This window comes from Caretta caretta, chromosome 10 (assembly GCF_965140235.1).
Source record: "Caretta caretta isolate rCarCar2 chromosome 10, rCarCar1.hap1, whole genome shotgun sequence".
In the NCBI taxonomy this organism is placed as follows: Eukaryota; Metazoa; Chordata; order Testudines; family Cheloniidae; genus Caretta; species Caretta caretta.
Genome location: NC_134215.1, coordinates 2,102,756 through 2,119,297, shown reverse-complemented (window position 1 = coordinate 2,119,297; position 16,542 = coordinate 2,102,756). Strand labels below are relative to the sequence as shown.

Below are 16,542 nucleotides of genomic sequence, written 5' to 3'. Positions count from 1 at the left end.
AATGACCATGTTTAACATTTATATATCACCTACTGTCTCTAAAGAGCATTACACACATTAACTGATCAAACTTCTCAATCCCCCACCCTCCCAGTGAGGCGTGTAAGTAGATAAACATTATCCCCACCTTACAGAACGAGGGGCTGAGGCATAGAGGTGAGACTTGACCCAGCCCTGAGTGAATTGTTGCCAGAGCTGAGATTAGAACTCAGGATCCAGACTAGAATAGAAAAAGCTGACCTTTTGCCAGTGGTACTGAACCAAGACCATTGCTCTGCTGTCCCAAAAGGTATGACAACAGGTGCCGACACTTGAGCTCAGAGCGAGTGGCTGAGAAGTTGTCGCAGCGCTCTGACTACGTGGTCCGCTTCCGTTTGAAGGAAGGTGTGGAGCCCTTTCATGATCTGGTCTATGGATGGAGCAAGCATGAAGTGGCTACTGTGGAAGGTGACCCGGTGATCTTAAAAGGGGATGGCTTCCCCACATACCACCTGGCAAATGTGGTGGATGACCATCACATGGGAATTAGCCACGTTCTCCGTGGAACTGAGTGGCTTACTTCAACATCCAAGCACCTTCTTATCTACAGAGCCTTTGGCTGGGACCCTCCTCGGTTTGGCCACCTTCCGTTGCTCTTGAACAAAGATGGCAGTAAACTGTCCAAAAGGCAGGGAGACATTTTTCTAGAACATTTTGTTCAAGATGGCTGCTTGCCGGAAGCTCTACTGGACATTGTCACCAACTGCGGCTCTGGATTTGCAGGTACTTGGGGACAGGCGTGACTCACTGGGAGCTGCCCCAAGGTCTGGTTACTTGACACGTTTGCTGCTTGTGGAAAGGTTTGGTGTATTAATGTTTCAGCACTCTCTGAGCTCTCTTTGGAGGGGGTCAAAAAGGAAGGTCTCAGAAGGGGTCTCTACAATCAAAATGCTGCCAGCTCCTCTAAAGTTCCCCCAAGAGTGACGAGGGTCAGGATACCTCTGGGGAGCTGTTTAAAATTCAGTCCAGTTCCTAGCGGGCAGAGGTCCAGATCTTAACGGCCACCTGGTGACAGTCTCAGCAGAGAGGGAATGGGTTATGGAGGTGGTCCCTCCAAAGCATGGGTGGGGTGGATTGGGGAAAGCTTGCCCTTCTGCTCCCCACACTAGAGGATTTCAGTCCCCAAGACTGTCCATTCAGCACCAGCTTCATTGTAAAATGAAAAGAGTTGGAGGTGGGGTGTCAGGAGAGCAGCAGCTGCTCTGGGGACTGTTGGGGACACTTCTGCTCTCTGATTAGTAGTTAAAACACTACATTAAAGATTTTCCCCTGCCTGTTTAACCTGAAAGTCCATGGGAAGCTGGGCCAGTCACTTCCTTTCAGATTCTCATTTTGCAGGAGTCACAAACAGTCTCATGTCTCAGCAAGACAGCACTTCCTATGTGTGGCTTAGGAACCCCACTGCAAATTAACCCCTTCCCAGGGGATGAAACTTTCTGCCTCTGAACACTTTTGCTGCTGGGTTGAGCAACGTGAGGATGATTTCTCTTTAAGAACTGAATCAGAACAGCAAAAAGCCAGAGGGAAAAGTCCCTGGTTCCAACCACTCACAGGGCCTCTCCAGGCTGTCTGATGCATGGGGGATGCAGTATTGTTCTATGAAGCTCCGCAGTAATGCTCTGAATCAGTGTTCCCCGCACCCTCCCCCCCACCTTTGTAACAATTCAGTGCTGCTGTTAAATGGCCCGGGTACCCTGCACTGGCACTTCCAGGCCGACTGCTGCATGGGCAGGTGTTAGAGATACAGGGGAAATTATTAGTCAGGTAACGGCACGTCTACTGAAATACTTCATTCAGTGTCACCCCTTTAAAACAGCAGGAACTCCCTGGGCACTGCCTGTAGCTGGGACTTGGTAGAAAAGTTGGCAGAGTCTGTTCTCAGGACGAGACGGGCATCGCGCAAAATCTTGCCGTGAGGGCTCTGCCTTTCTCTTAAGAAAGTTCCCTGCTCTGTGTTGGCACTGAGCAGGTGCAGCGAGACCCTGCAGTGTCACTGTTTCCTTGGTTACGATGAGCAGCAGTGATACTAGCTGTCCATGGGAGTGAATGCATGATGCCATTGTTGGGTTATTTTGCAGGCAATCAGATGGGCAGGACACTGGAGGAGCTGATCTTGGAGTTTGATGTGGGCAGAATTACCACCCACTCAGCCCTGCTGGATCTTGACAAACTCCTAGAATTCAACAGGTATGACAATTGGGTGTAGCACCTTATTCATTTCCAGCCAACTCTAAAAATTGCCCTCCATGGACTTAGCTTCACCTAATGACTCTGTCCACCTGCTCCCCTGGCCTGCTGTTCCAGTCATGACCTCTTCTCTGTATTCTCCACTGTTGGGGTTCCTTTCTCCCTTGAGCCCCACTCCATCTACTGTAAAGCAAATAGTTTTTCAGCAGCTCCATATAAGCGTCCTGCCCATTGCACCCACTGGAAGGTTCAGTGCAGTGGCTCCCTTCCTCTTTAACCTGATGGCGCAAGGCTCTGAAATCCGCCATTCTGCAAATAGATACCAAATGGGGGGAATTGAGCCAACCTCCTAAATAACACTAGCATTCATGTGCCAGGAGCTTGTATACTATGGTGGTGGTCATGGTAGGAAGGCCTAGCTAGATGGGCCATGTTGTGAGAGGAATGCAAGGACTTAAGTCTGGGTGAGAAACTACTTTTTAAAAATCATCATTGTTAATGGTGTACCTCTTTGAAGTGCCCCACCTTCTCCCAGAGCCATGTGTTAAGGATTGTTGAATATTTACACTCACTGTAATGTTGATTTTTCTAAATGATTCTATGGGTTTATTTTGTAAACACTGTATAATGACGTTCATAAGTCTGAGTCTAAGCCAAAGAGGTCTGTAGCCATTCGGATGGTTCTGTCTTCTGTGCAGGATTCACCTGGTCCAGCAGATTGGAGATGAGAGGGTACGACGAAAGCTGGTGACGGAGCTGCAGATGAAGGTGGAGCAGGTCTATGGTGATCGGCTTGTGGACAGAGAGGTTTTAGAGAAGGATTATGTGGAGCGAGTCCTCCTACTGAGAAAAGTATGACCAGCATTAAAGCTATGGTGCCCTTTGGGAGGGGAGTAGAGAGTTGGGAGGGCAGAAGCTCTGCAGGTGACCCAGCTGGGTTCTGGGCAATGCTAGAACTTGAGAGCTAAAGCTCGAAGGCCTCACAAACAGTGAGAGGTCCCATCCTGCCAGGCACCTGCATCCCTGCTTAATACCAAAATATGGAGCTGTGGAGTCAGTCCAAGTTGCAGGTATGACACTCCAAGCATCTCCACTATCTTTGCAGACCTGCGTGTCTATCCAAAATGACCTTGCTGGGTAGTGAGCAGCCATTTCTATCACCAAGCCCCCATCACAGATGGTGGTCTCAGCAGAGAGACCAAGGACTGAATGGTTTCAGAGGAACAGCCGTGTTAGTCTGTATTCGCAAAAAGAAAAGGAGTACTTGTGGCACCTTAGAGACTAACCAATTTATTTGAGCATGAGCTTTCGTGAGCCACAGCTCACTTCATCAGATGTGACTGATTCATCAGGACTGAATGGGCCTTCTCTTGCCCCAGGAGATTGGTTATCTTCAGGGCTCGTTGGCTAGGCAGTTGGGGAAGCTTGCCTACCTTCTGCCTGTTCTGGGGCTAAATGGAGAGAGCACGTCTCCAGCTATGTCAGTGTGGGACTTTGTGGTTAAATCAAGAGCGTTCCTTGATCCAGAGCCCTGGTCTAAAAGGAGGTGGCAAAGCAAGGCTTGAGGTGGGAGCAGAGGGATGGCCCTGCCTATTGCTACATGAGCAAGGCCGCATGGTTCCTACACTCCAGCCCCATGAGATCACTGCAGGTTTGGGGGTCACTGCACACTCTTGCTTTAATAAAGGCAGGAAATACTGTGGCTCTTGAAAATGTGGTTTCACTATGGCAGCAAATATAAAATTACTCATGTGACTTCCTGCTTCTGCCCTCAGTGAATCAGCGAGTTAATGTCAGGGGGAGTCATTTGCAGAGTGCTGCTCTGACTCAGCCTGCTTGCTCGACCGCTGGCCTGTTACGGAGGCTCGTTGTCCCTGACTCATTGTTGCCCAGCACTTGCATCGTCATTTATGCCAGTGGCAAGTGGGTGTAAAATGCTACACAAGCCAAGTGTCAGCATTCCGCCCTCTGAACTGGTGAGAGTGCAGAACAGTGGTGAATGACCCCTTTGTCACCCTGACATCTAGCTGGAAATAGACTTCATCTTTTCTCTCCCTGAGCTGCCCGATCTTGACAGACCTTCTTTCCATCCCGCAGGGTCACATAAGCCGCCTGAAGAACTTGGTGGCGCCTGAGTATTCTTACTTATGGGTCAGGCCCTCAGTGTCCCGAGAGCAGCTGCAAACCATTTCAGCAGAAGTAGATGAGATAGGAAAGCTAGTCATAGGGTAAGTGTCTCTTCCCTGCTCTCTTCTCTCCCGCCTGCCCCCTCCAGCTGGTCTTGCTGCTCATTCTGCGCTGGCATCAGACACAAACTCTTGAAAACATGCTGTAGTTAGTGTGCATCAAGAGGCTAAACGCATTCACATTCAGTCCTCACCCTCCCTATCCTCTCTCGGCCGCACTTGATGCTCACCTCCAGTCAGCCCATGAAACCAGCCTCTATCACCCACTTGTTACATTTTCAAACAAGCACCTTTGTGCTTTCTCCCACGCTGCCCCAGGTGCATGGGGGGCACTCTCTGTAAACATCCACAAAACTACCTCCATGCCACTTTCCAGTCTCCTTAAAACTCCTCTGCCGAGATGCCAACAAACCCTGTTAGGCAGCTGGTGTTCAGAGATCACTGCCTCTCATGCTGACTGGTAGGGTCTCATTGTTTACTCGTCCCCCTGCAGCAGTCTGTCTGTCTGTCCATCTCTTGTCTTGTATGGAGGGTTTATGTATATGAACAGTTAGCGCACAGCAAGCTGGGGTGTAAGTCTACCTCACAGTAGCCTGTGCACACTAGCTGTCCATGTGGACCCTGCTTCTGCGCTCTAAAAGTTCCCTAGTGCACTCTGATTTACTCCAGTTTCACAGTGGGGTGTATCAAAGCGTGTTGCAATTACCTGTGGTGCAATTCACCAACTGTAGTCTCTAACTTTCAAGAATCCAGGAAGGTTTGGCTCAAACTTTCACGTGCAGGAGGATGTTCAAAACAATTCTGATTATTAACAAAATGACCAGGGTGTTTGTCTGGAATTAATCTGGGATCTTGTGGCCTGCAGAATGCCAAGAGACCAGTGTGATAAACTGTAAACTTCTACATGAATTCTCAGCTAATCTAAATAATTGTCACCTCTGGAGTTCCTGGAGGGGACCTCTGCTGTTTCCATGTCTGCATTTCCGCCTAGTGTGCCACAGTCCTCTGTTCAGAAACAGTGCTGCGATGGAGGACAGGCCATACCGCTTCTGCTGTGCACTATCTCCTTTACTTTATGCCTCTGGCCTTCACACAGCTCTGCCAGTGCATTTCAGCCCTGACCTGTACCTCCCTCTCTTCCACTCCTAAATCTCCTTCTCCCAGCTCTGCTAAGCCATCATAATATGGACCTGCACAGTCATCTGCAATTCGGATCCTAGATTCCCCAGAACTCAGTTCCAACCTTCAGCAAACCCTGCTACTCTGGACCAAGGGCCTCTTCTGAGCCGAGACTAGCAGTTGTGCTGAAAGCTAAATTTTGACCGGTTTCAGAGTAGCAGGACCATAACTGATGCAGTGATTTTGACCGTAACTGATGCAGTGATGTCTGCAGACCCTTGACAGACAGCTGGAAACAGGACCTCTGAGAGGTGCAAGCTGCCTGTTACTGAACCTTAACAATGGCAATGCAAATGTCAGGAGAAACATCCAGCTAACATGCAGAGCACACTGGGCCTGCTCTTATAGTTGGGGTAACATTAGTAACAGGTCCTGTCCCTGACTCCTCTAGAGATCATGTCCGTGTAAAAAATGTCTGATCAGGCATGTGGTTTTCCAGATCTCTGGCATCATTTTGTAATCCGTTGCCTATCTGAGCTAACTGTTTTCCTGGTGCTGCTGAGGTAGTGCTTAGCTTCCTAAAAGCAATAGTTTGCTTGTGTGCAAAAGGGTCATTTGTGGCAGCTCCTAATGTCAGCGGGAATTCCTCACTTCCACGTGTCACTGGACTGAGAGGGCTTCTTCTCTCCCAAAGGCTGATGGAAGGGCAGACTGCTGCCCTGACTACAGAAGGGTTGAATGAAGACCTGAGAGGCCTACAGGAGCAGACAAGAGGGACCAAATACAGCAGCATGATGAAACTCCTCCGCTTGGCCCTCAGTGGACAGCAGGTAAAAGCCATTTGAAGTTGAGACCTTCCCATCCAGTAATAACAGCCTGCTCTCTGGTCACAAGACAGGCTTTTGGGTGCTAAACCTTGTGTGTGTTTTCCTCAGTTTCTGTAATAAGTGAATGTGCTAATGTGAAAAAGCTCCTTGGCAGAGAGGGATGCTAAGAGAGGCAAGAAGTACCAAGCCATCCCCCCAGAGCTGCAAACCTGTGGTTGGAAAGGCAGCTGGCTTGTTCATAAGGGGCATTGTCAGCTTTTGGGTGTGTCATGGTTCATAATGTAACCAAGAATAAATTCCTCATTTGGTCCAAAATGATGGTTAAAAAGCAGGGCGAGTTCTCTCATGGCATAACTGCTTTGAGTTTGATGGCGCTACCCCAGCAGAGAAGTTGGCCTGATGTTGGGGACTTTTCTTCCAAGATGACAGAACCAGAGTCTTGTATTAGAAATTTCAGCGTATTTTAATCGCAGGTGACTAACAACTCATCATTCAGTCATCTCCAGTACAGAGTGATACAGACTTGTACCCACTGGATGTTACCAAGGGAAAAACATAAAAAACTCCAAGTTCTGATAGTGTTGTGATGAGCGCCGTGTGGGAATGTGAGTAGAACAACAGAGTGTGTGCAGTGTCTTTTGTGTGTGTTTTCAGCACGGACCAAGCGTGGCTGAGATGATGGTTTCCTTGGGACCTAGAGAAGTGTGTGAACGGATAAAGAAGGTGCTTTCCAACTAGCAAGAAGCTTCCTAGAAGGAATGGCTCCAGCAGACAGCACTCCCCTTCCGAGTCCTATGTGTTCTTCAGTACTGCAGCCTAAATTCTGTGGTCACAGTATTTCACAGGAACTGGGCCTTATACCATGCTGAATTTGTGAGAGTGCTGTCAGCACACTTGAAGATCTGTGTGTCTTCATGAGGCATAACCTAGTTCATATAAGGGGTGCAACTGAATTCAGATCTGCTTCATTGTCTTCGTCTTGTGGGACCAGGCTGACATTCAGATTGGGATATGGAGTCCTTCATCTTAACTGTATGTTCAAGTCCAGCCTAGCTTGGCAGTGACTGAAAGTGGTTACTTCTGATGGCTGTTTGATTTCCCATAAGCCACAGCATGGTGATCTCTTTTTGAAGCTGTGTCCACATGATCCAGAAACCATCGCAACTGACGCTAATTAGCCCCCAGTTGGCAATCTGAGCAGAGAGGTCACATGTAAATGGGCAATGTAGATTTGATCCCTTCAGCCATACAAAGTGCCCTTCCAGGTCTGGCTTGATGCATGTTGGTGGGGACTGTTGTGTGAGAGAAGTGTACACTTTTCACTGTCTCTGTTCTGTGGGTGATGCAAGGACTTTTCTTTCCAGCACTGTAACCCACATTTTTCATGAATACTTAATTCTACTTTTTAAAAAAGTCCCTGATATTTTTGTTTTTGAACTGGACCCAGGAAAAGATAACAAACAGCAGTTTCTGTGCTAGAGTATTACAGTGCACATCGTCATGTCCAGTTAGCAATTTGGTTTTTAAAGCCCCTTTTTTGGATAAAAGCACTTTCATCCTGACATGAAATTGGGGATGCTGGATCCTTTCCTTGCAGGTCATCCTACCTGCCTTCCCACCCCCCACCCCATTAACGCAGCAGAGAAAACATGTACATTTGTACAGCTGTGTCTAAATGTGACGTGAGTGTGTAACTCTTTCCTATCATAAAAATCTGTAACTGCTTTACTGTGGCCTTCTTTCAGCAGTGTCTTTCAGTGCATCTAAGGTGGGGAAGTGTCCAGGTCTTTCAAGAACTGTACATTGGGAACATTAAGTTACTGTGTGCTCCCCCTCGATGGCCAAATGTTGCATTTTAAACATATGCGAGTCTACTCCTTGTGGATAAATAATGATGGGCCCCATTTTGTTCTGAAGTCAACACAAGTGTAAGTGCGACAAATTGAATATAGGTTTCAGAGTAGCAGCCGTGTTAGTCTGTATCCGTAAAAAGAAAAGGAGGACTTGTGGCACCTTAGAGACTAACAAATTTATTAGAGCATAAGCTTTCGTGAGCTACAGCTCACTTCATCGGATGCAACTTCGTGAGCTGTAGCTCACGAAAGCTTAGGCTCTAATAAATTTGTCAGTCTCTAAGGTGCCACAAGTCCTCCTTTTCTTTTTAAATTGAATGTAGTTACTCTGAAAAGCCTGGAACTAAGTTGAGTGTATCTCACAGATTTAATACTTGCTCCTTAGAGCAGGGATGGCCACTCAAACATGTTCCAAAAATATGCTGAGATCTGAGCTGTATGTTCAGGGTTAAGCCTTGGGAGAAGTGCACTTTTAGTCCGCCAGGAAAGGGGGCTCATGGAGTCGAGCGGGTTGGGAATGTTCCATGTTCAAAGTGTGGGGCTCTCGGCCCGACAGATGTTGTGGTTTGCGAATCATTAGAGGAGGGGGGGGGTGTTGCAAATTTCCTTGTGCCCTCCCTGCTGTGATGCGGGGGTGACTGAAGCGCAGACCTGAGCTGAGGTGCGGCTGGAGCCTTCCTTACGGAGCCCGCGGGTCCCAGCCCAGGCCGGCCAGGAGCGGGCCCGAGGACCGAGGTCAAGCCCTGCCGTGGGGGGCTGTACTTCACGGACTGCCCCTGTCGGCCAAAGCCCGCGGGCGACGGAGGCTCCTCCAGTGTGTACGCGGCGGCCGCTGGCGGGTCGCTAGCAGGGGCTCTGCGGGGCTGGGCGTGCGGGGCGCCCGCATTGCCGCGGGCAGGTGCCGGTCTCCGCCCCGCAGCAGGGCCTGGGACCTCCCGCCGGCCGCGTCCTTGCCCCCGCAGCGTGCCCCGCCCCAGAGGCGGCTGCAGGTGGGGCGCGGACCCCGCGGCTCTGGGCGGGGCCGGGGGCCGGGCCCGTCGGGCGCCGCCTCCCTGCGCGGCGGCTGCGTCGGCGGCCGCGGCCGGGGCCGGGCGAGTCTCCATGGCTGGGGCGGCGCTGGGGGCTCTGGAGCTCTGGCTCCGTGAGTAGCGGAGCGGGCCGGGCCCCGCGGGGAGGGGGGGTGTCGGACAGACGGCCTGGGGGCCCCGGGGGGGGGGTCGGTCAGACGGCCTGGGGGCCCCGAGGTGGGGGGTCGGTCAGACGGCCTGGGGGCCCCGCGGGGAGGGGGGGGGGTCGGACAGACGGCCTGGGTGCCCCGGGGTGGGGGCGGGGCAGGGCGGACAGACGGCCTGGGGGCCCCGCGGGGGGGGGTCGGACAGACGGCCTGGGTGCCCCCTTGGGAGTGGGCGGGGTGGGTCGGACAGACGGCCTGGGTGCCCCGCGGGGGGGGGCGGGGTCGGACAGACGGCCTGGGTGCCCCGCGGGGGGGGGCGGGGTCGGACAGACGGCCTGGGGGCCCCGCGGGGGGGGGGGCGGGGTCGGACAGACGGCCTGGGGGCCCCGCGGGGAGGGGGGGGGTCGGACAGACGGCCTGGGTGCCCCCTTGGCAGTGGGCGGGGTGGGTCGGACAGACGGCCTGGGGGCCCCGCGGGGGGGGCGGGGTCGGACAGACGGCCTGGGGGCCCCGCGGGGAGGGGGGGGTCGGACAGACGGCCTGGGTGCCCCCTTGGGAGTGGGCGGGGTGGGTCGGACAGACGGCCTGTGTGCCCCAAGGGGGGGGGGGGGTCGGACAGACGGCCTGGGTGCCCCGGGGGGGGGGGTGTCTGACAGACGGCCTGGGTACCCCGGGGGGGGGGGGTCGGACAGACGGCCTGGGTGCCCCGGGGGGGGGGGTGTCGGACAGACGGCCTGGGTGCCCCGGGGGGGGGGGGTCGGACAGACGGCCTGGGTGCCCCGGGGGGGGGTGTCTGACAGACGGACTGGGTGCCCCGGGTGGGGGGTCGGACAGACGGACTGGGTGCCCTGGGGAGTGGGCAGGTCGGACAGATGGACAATGGATGTCCCAGGGTTGCAGGTTCCGTACGGAATTGGTTGCTTGCCTGGTTTTCCATTGCCCCCTAAGTCCCTTGCTGCAGGCCTGGAGCAGGAGACAGGGAGGCCTGGGTAAAACGGGCTTGGCAAAGGGGGTTCACAGTCGCTGCCCTGCAGTGGGTAGAGCTCCAAGTATGTCTCACCGAGAAGGGGCTGGGCAGAGCCACCTCCTGAGGAGCAGGCCCTGACGGTCCCTCCTGGGCAAACCCCTCTGGCTTCACTGGAGTTATGGTGGGATAAAGTTAGCCTAGTTCGCACCCCCTTTGCTCAGCCCCCTAGCAGGAGACAAAAAGCAGCATTCTCTCTTTTGTGTAGGTCTGGGAGAGCGGGCACAGTCTCGGGCTTGTCTACATTACCGCTTCCGTCGATGTAACTTACGTCGCGCAGGGGTGGGAAAAAGACACCCCCTGAGCGACACAAGTTACAGCGACCTAAGTGCCGCCCACATTGGCACTATGTTGCTGGGAGACACGCTCCGCTGACATAGCTTCCACCTCTGTCATCTCACACCAGTGCAGCTGCGCCGAGCAGCACGGCCATGTAGCCTAGCTCTCAGCTAGGCGCTGAGTGCAGTGCTCCCTGGAAGGGTCACCATTTCCAAACAAGTAACTGCTCAGGCAAAGACCATCTGAGCAGGCTGCCCAGAGCAGAATGAGGAAGTAGCACCTCATCTTGGTGACAGGGGAACAGCTCAGTAATGGGAAAGGAGTTCTCAGACTTTCCACCCTCGGGCCAGGAATTAAATACTAGGACAGGGGAGAGAAGGGGGAGAAATAGTGAGCTAATGATGTATCAATTTTGGGCTTTTTGAATAGCTTAGAATGAGGTGGAAACTGCTGCACAGCCCACGACACAGCGGACCGTCAAACAGCAGCTACCTGACTATTTGATTTTAAAATTCCATTTAGCTGTTTGTGGGGCTAGTTTTCAAAGCTGTCTAAGTTTTCCTGTAACACCTATCACAGACCTTGGAGGTGCAAGGCCAGCATTTTAAACTACTGCTAGAGCGAGACCTATGGGTATAAGTTTTGTTCAAGCAATTCCTGATCAAAGTGTAGTCACAGTGGTGTTATCCAAAGGCTGTGGTATTCGGCATATATTGCCTGTCTCACTAAGTGTCAGGTTGTAAAATGCAGCCTTGTGCTAAGGCATTTAGCGACAATGGCCATTCTGCAAATACCCGGCTCCCTGGGACTGGGGCTGTAATGAAGGGGCAACATGTGTTTGCTTGATCATCTTAAGCCGTTTCGTTTTCACATACATCCCCCGGAAACCTGAGGCAACCCCACAGTTATTGTAAATCTGAGTCACCCATGAGCCCTGCAAAGTGTAGCTGTGAACAGTCTGCACTGGAAACAATTGTGAGGAGAATTAACAAATGAAAAGGCCTCACACCTGGTTGTTTATGTAGGCTGAGCTGTATGCCTGTTTTGGCCCCAGGGGGCGGTCAGACCGGAGTGCGGGGAAAGGGCTCGCCGGAGGGGGCTGCCTGGTTAGGGTGACCAGATGTCCTGATTTTATAGGGACAGTCCCAATTTTGGGGTCTTTTTCTTATATAGGTTCCTATTACCCCTACCCCCGTCCCGATTTTTCACACTTGCTGACTGGTCACCATATGCCTGGTGGAGGGATGCAAGAGGCTTTCAGCAGCCTGCTGTCCACTAGAATCAGGCTCATAGAATACCTGTGTTTTGCTGTAGGCCAAGGAGTCTGGTGCCCTAGCCCTAAATCTAACCCTGAGGTCACTGCTTCGCGCCCGGATCCAGGCGAAATCAAAACAGTTTGATTAGTGGAAATCAGGCTTTTCTGGCTTTCAGATTTTCACCAGAATTTATAGGGTTCTGACCATTGATACTTTGAGTATTCTCTGAAATGTTTTAATACATCAGATGTGGTTTTCAAAAGTTGCTGCATTACAGACAGAGAAGGGCCATTGAGTTGAGTGTACAGTCCGGCTTTTCTGGGCCAAATGCAAAGGATGGTATCATGATTAGCCAGGGAATGTTCCTCAGCGTAGGGATCTATCCTCTGTCTTTGGTTTACATCTGTTGCACTGAAGGGGAGAGATAGCTTAGTGGTTTGAGCATTGGCCTGCTAAACCCAGGGTTGTGAAGTCAATCCTTGAGGGGGCCATTTAGGGATCTGGGGAAAAAATTGGGGATTGGCCCTGCTTTGAGCAGGGGGTGGGACTAGAGGACCTGATCTTCTATGATTTTGGAACTTTAATTAAAGCAAACTTCATCTCCCAGAAATGTGGTACTGCTGGAATCCAGCTGCTGTCACATTCCCCTAGACGATGGGGGCCAAATTAATCACTGGTTTAAGTAGGTGCGACCTGGTTGACATCTCTGGGTGGCACCCACTCACGCCAGAAAGAAATCAGGCAGCGAGAGAAAGGAGAACAGTCTGGATGAGCTTGGAAGGTGCCTAGACTGCCCTGAGGGCACATAGCTGAATGTAATGTAACTGTCCATAGATGGGCCCTAGGTAGGGGGCAGAAGCCTGTCCAACACCTCTGGGAGTTTAATAGCCCCACCTCTTTCTGCAAAGGGTAATATCACGACTTTAACATCTGCCTCATAGTTAATGATTGTCTGAGACTTGTATGTGTTAGTCCCAGTGATGCTGTGAGTCCAGCCCTGTATTAACCAGCAGTTCTGCCTGTTTGATAACAGTTCTGGAGCAGCTGGTCCAGTGGGAGTGAGTATGGAGCCTGGAGGAATTGCAGTGGGGAAGAATGTATTTTGAACTGTCTCATCAGTCAGTCACTTGTATACATCTCACACTGAGATGATCTTTTGTTCTCTTCCCTGTAAGATAAAGCCACGGACCCAAGCATCTCTGAAGAAAACTGGGAATGTATCCAGCGGTTCTGTGACCAGGTGAATGCAGACCCGGAAGGGTAAGCTGGACAGAAAGACTCTTTGTATTCTCTCTGCACTGTGCATCTGGCTCTGAGCTTTTCTGATCTCAGAGGGGAAAGGATAATCTGTAAATTGCAGTTTTGTAAAACCTTAGGAGGAATGGCAGGGAGTGGCTAATTTCTGTGACTCCTGGAGATGCCTGTGCAAGAAGTGGGTAGATAAAGAGTGGCCAGATTATTGCGACATTGTGGTAACATGGCAGATCTAGAGGAAAGGACTTTTCGTTTAGCATGAGCCTGCACCTTCTCCCCCTCACGGTCTCAGAGGTGGTCAGATCCCATCCCTGTGCCATGAGTGGGATGCTGGTTTCTTCTGGGCTGTGTTTCAGAGAAGACCTGAGCGTCCGTAGCTATTGGTGTGGCGTTAGCTGCTGTTCTCTGGGAGGTGAGGTCTCCACCCGGGCTTTCCCCACCCCTGCAGCTCATGGGATTGTCTCCAATATGCAGCAAAGCGTACGCACTGATAAAGTGAAAGCAGGGCCGTCCTTACCTATAAAAAGGATGCAGCTGCGTGCTGCTCCAGCCCCTGCTCTGGCTCTTCACCAGGGCCCCTGCTCTGCCCCGCCCCTACTGCCCTGAGCTCTGCAGTGGGGCTGGGCCCACAGCCCTCCCGCTCTCCCCCCCGCCCCCCTCCGGCGGAGGCTGTGTAGGGCCCCAGAATAGCTAGGGACAGCCCTGAGTAAAAGGGCTGATAAAGGTCCCTGAGCTAGCATTTCTGTTGAGCAGATGCTCACAATTTCTGTCTGTAGAACTTGCACTTGTTGTCTAATGAACATTCCTGCTGTGGGAGACTTTGAGCCAAAGGGCCAGCCGTGATGAACAGCAAAGTGGAGCACTTCTGCTAAATGCTGAGTGACCCAGTTGGTGTGATGCTTCTGCAAAGAATACACCGCTCCCTCTCTCCCTCCCCCCCTTTTCCATTGCAGGGGACAGCTCCTAGAGCAGCAGTAATCAGCACTTGCGGGACACTTCTGGCTTCCTGGCCTGCATTAATCTCTTCCTTACTTCTTGGGTGTATAATCCCAGCATTGTGCCAAGGGGAGGGTTGCTGTGATGCGGTCATAGAATCCTAGGATATCAGGGTTGGAAGGGACCTCAGGAGGTCACCTAGTCCAACCCCCGATTTGTGTGTCTGTGAACATGGTAACTGCCCTTTTCTTTGCATGAAAAGTCGCCGTGTTTGCTTTTCCTGAGACTTCCTGCCTGGTCTGACTTGCTGCTTCTTCTCCCTAGCCCGTCCATTGCACCCAGACTGCTAGCGCATAAGATACAGTCGCCTCAGGAGATGGAAGCTCTTCATGCCTTAACAGTGAGTGCTTTCATCAGCACACAGACATGGGCTGGGATAAGCTGGAAATGTATCTCTTGTGGTAGATTTTTGTGTCTACCGCTTTTTAAAAAAATTAGTGTTTCTCGCTTTTAACCCTTCACTGCGTTCAAATTTGTAATGCTGTTCCTGTCACTCATCTTGGTCACCGGGATTCCTTGTGCATTCACAGCCGTAAGGTTCCCGTCACCCATCCCAGTGATTCCCTATGCCTCGATAATCCCCTTCATATCTAATGACAGGTTTCAGAGTAACAGCCTTGTTAGTCTGTATTTGCAAAAAGAAAAGGAGTACTTGTGGCACCTTAGAGACTAACCAATTTATTTGAGCATAAGCTTTCGTGAGCTACAGCTCATGAAAACTTATGCTCAAATAAATTGGTTAGTCTCTAAGGTGCCACAAGTCCTCCTTTTCTTTTTTCATATCTAATATAATTTCCCAAATTACTATCTGATCTGTCCCAGCTCCTCCCACCCCTCATTCCTGACTTACAGCACCCCTTGCTATTCCAGTCCTAGGCCCCTCTTGAGCGGAGATTTCTGGTTCTGCCAGAATGTCTTTTGCTTTTCCTCATGTGAACAAATGTTTGACAGGGACTAGACTGAGGCTCTGCCCTCCTTTCCTACCGGTGGCCAAGCACAGATTTGGAGCCTGGCTCCTGGAAGTTAGAAGCCATCACACATCAGCTCCCTTTGCCACTCAGTCCCTGAAGCTTACAGCCTGAATGTTGTGTGTGGTGATTATGACAGGGAATGTCTTAGCCATTGTCAATGTCTGTATTTATACCTATGAAGCTCTGCCAGTTCACTCTTGCTCATTTGTTTTAAACGGGTGAAAATGAATGATGGATGTGGGTAAAAATGACACGTGTTGCCTAATTAGCAGTTTCACCTAGGGTACTATCCGTTATCTGTGTCCATGCCGCTAACAGGTTCTTAGATCTTTGTCTTGATGGAAGAGGTTTTAAAATTGCCTGGAAAGTTTGTTTTATGTCTCATGCTTTCCCACCTCGTCCTAGGTGCTGGAGACATGTGTGAATAACTGTGGAGAAAGGTTTCACAATGAAGTGGCAAAATTCAGATTTCTGAATGAACTGATTAAAGTGCTGTCCCCGAAGGTAAGTGCCCAGCCACCCCGATCTAGCAGGCAGATGAGAAAATGCAAACTTCATACCAATTCCACATAGGAACTGAGTGTGACTGTTTTGCTGTGGTTCCCTGGGACAATGAATGGCGGGGACAGGCTATGAATTTCCCAGCAACAAGGATAATAATTGAAACGTCTCTTTAGAATTCAAAGGGGGAAGGGAGATGGGTACAGAGTAGGGGTGAAAGCATTGAACAACTTGGCAGACTTCGCCAGAAGGCCAGTGTGAGGAAGGTGTTTGGTGTTCTAGGGCCCAGGTCTTGTGTTGGTAAATACAGAAGGTTTTATTCCTAGTTGCCTCTTTCTGGGGGACCTTTCCTCCTTTTTACTGCTCTGAACTCCACCACAATGTGGCAGTGACCCTCGAAGAGCCAATCTGCTCTTGTCATTCCCCAGCTTGCGCTTCGCTGGGTTGGACCCTTTGCCCCGCACAGTAAGAGGGAGGAGTGGCTCATGGGCCACATTTTGGCCTTGTATCATAGGCCCTTCCCCCACCTTCCTGCTCTCGCTTCAAATTCCAGCCTTTGGAACTGTTCTTCTTAGGCTCTTGTCTTCAGTGCCTACACACAGCACAAGCCCATGAGAGCCCCACAGGTACCTCTCCCTGGGAACATCCCAAGAGCCCAGATAGGGAACTGTGAACTCTCAGGAGGAACCTGGGGAAGAATGTGGCGCTGGAGACTCTGCCCTGACTTGCTTCAAGTGAGAGATTGGGGGGACCTAATTTGAGTTCTGCAGTATGCTATCTCTGCTGCTCATCTCTCTTTTTGGGGTGTGCGCTACACCCTGCTCCCACTCAGCTTCCTGGGGTTCGTCTCCTTGGAAAAGTAACCGATAGGAATAG

The 16,542-nt window shown here is 51.4% G+C and overlaps 1 protein-coding gene across 7 annotated transcripts in view; it reads left to right on the top strand.

Moving 5' to 3' along the window:
• The window catches only part of EARS2 (glutamyl-tRNA synthetase 2, mitochondrial), a 37,582-nt gene that overhangs the window by 4,571 nt on the left and 16,469 nt on the right, over positions 1-16,542 (top strand). For 2 of the 7 annotated variants that reach the window (XM_048868123.2, XM_075133350.1), the window contains exons 4-9: positions 290-762; positions 2,118-2,226; positions 2,925-3,078; positions 4,324-4,454; positions 6,226-6,361; positions 7,013-8,083. In XM_048868123.2, the coding sequence (XP_048724080.1) occupies positions 290-762; positions 2,118-2,226; positions 2,925-3,078; positions 4,324-4,454; positions 6,226-6,361; positions 7,013-7,096 (1,087 nt within the window). In that variant the 3' untranslated portion in view covers positions 7,097-8,083. Of the gene's footprint in view, positions 1-289; positions 763-2,117; positions 2,227-2,924; positions 3,079-4,323; positions 4,455-6,225; positions 6,362-7,012; positions 8,084-9,252; positions 9,353-13,119; positions 13,205-14,458; positions 14,535-15,570; positions 15,670-16,542 lie in introns of those variants that run through there. The other 5 variants (XM_075133349.1, XM_075133348.1, XR_007358970.2 and 2 more) reach the window with 4 other exon arrangements.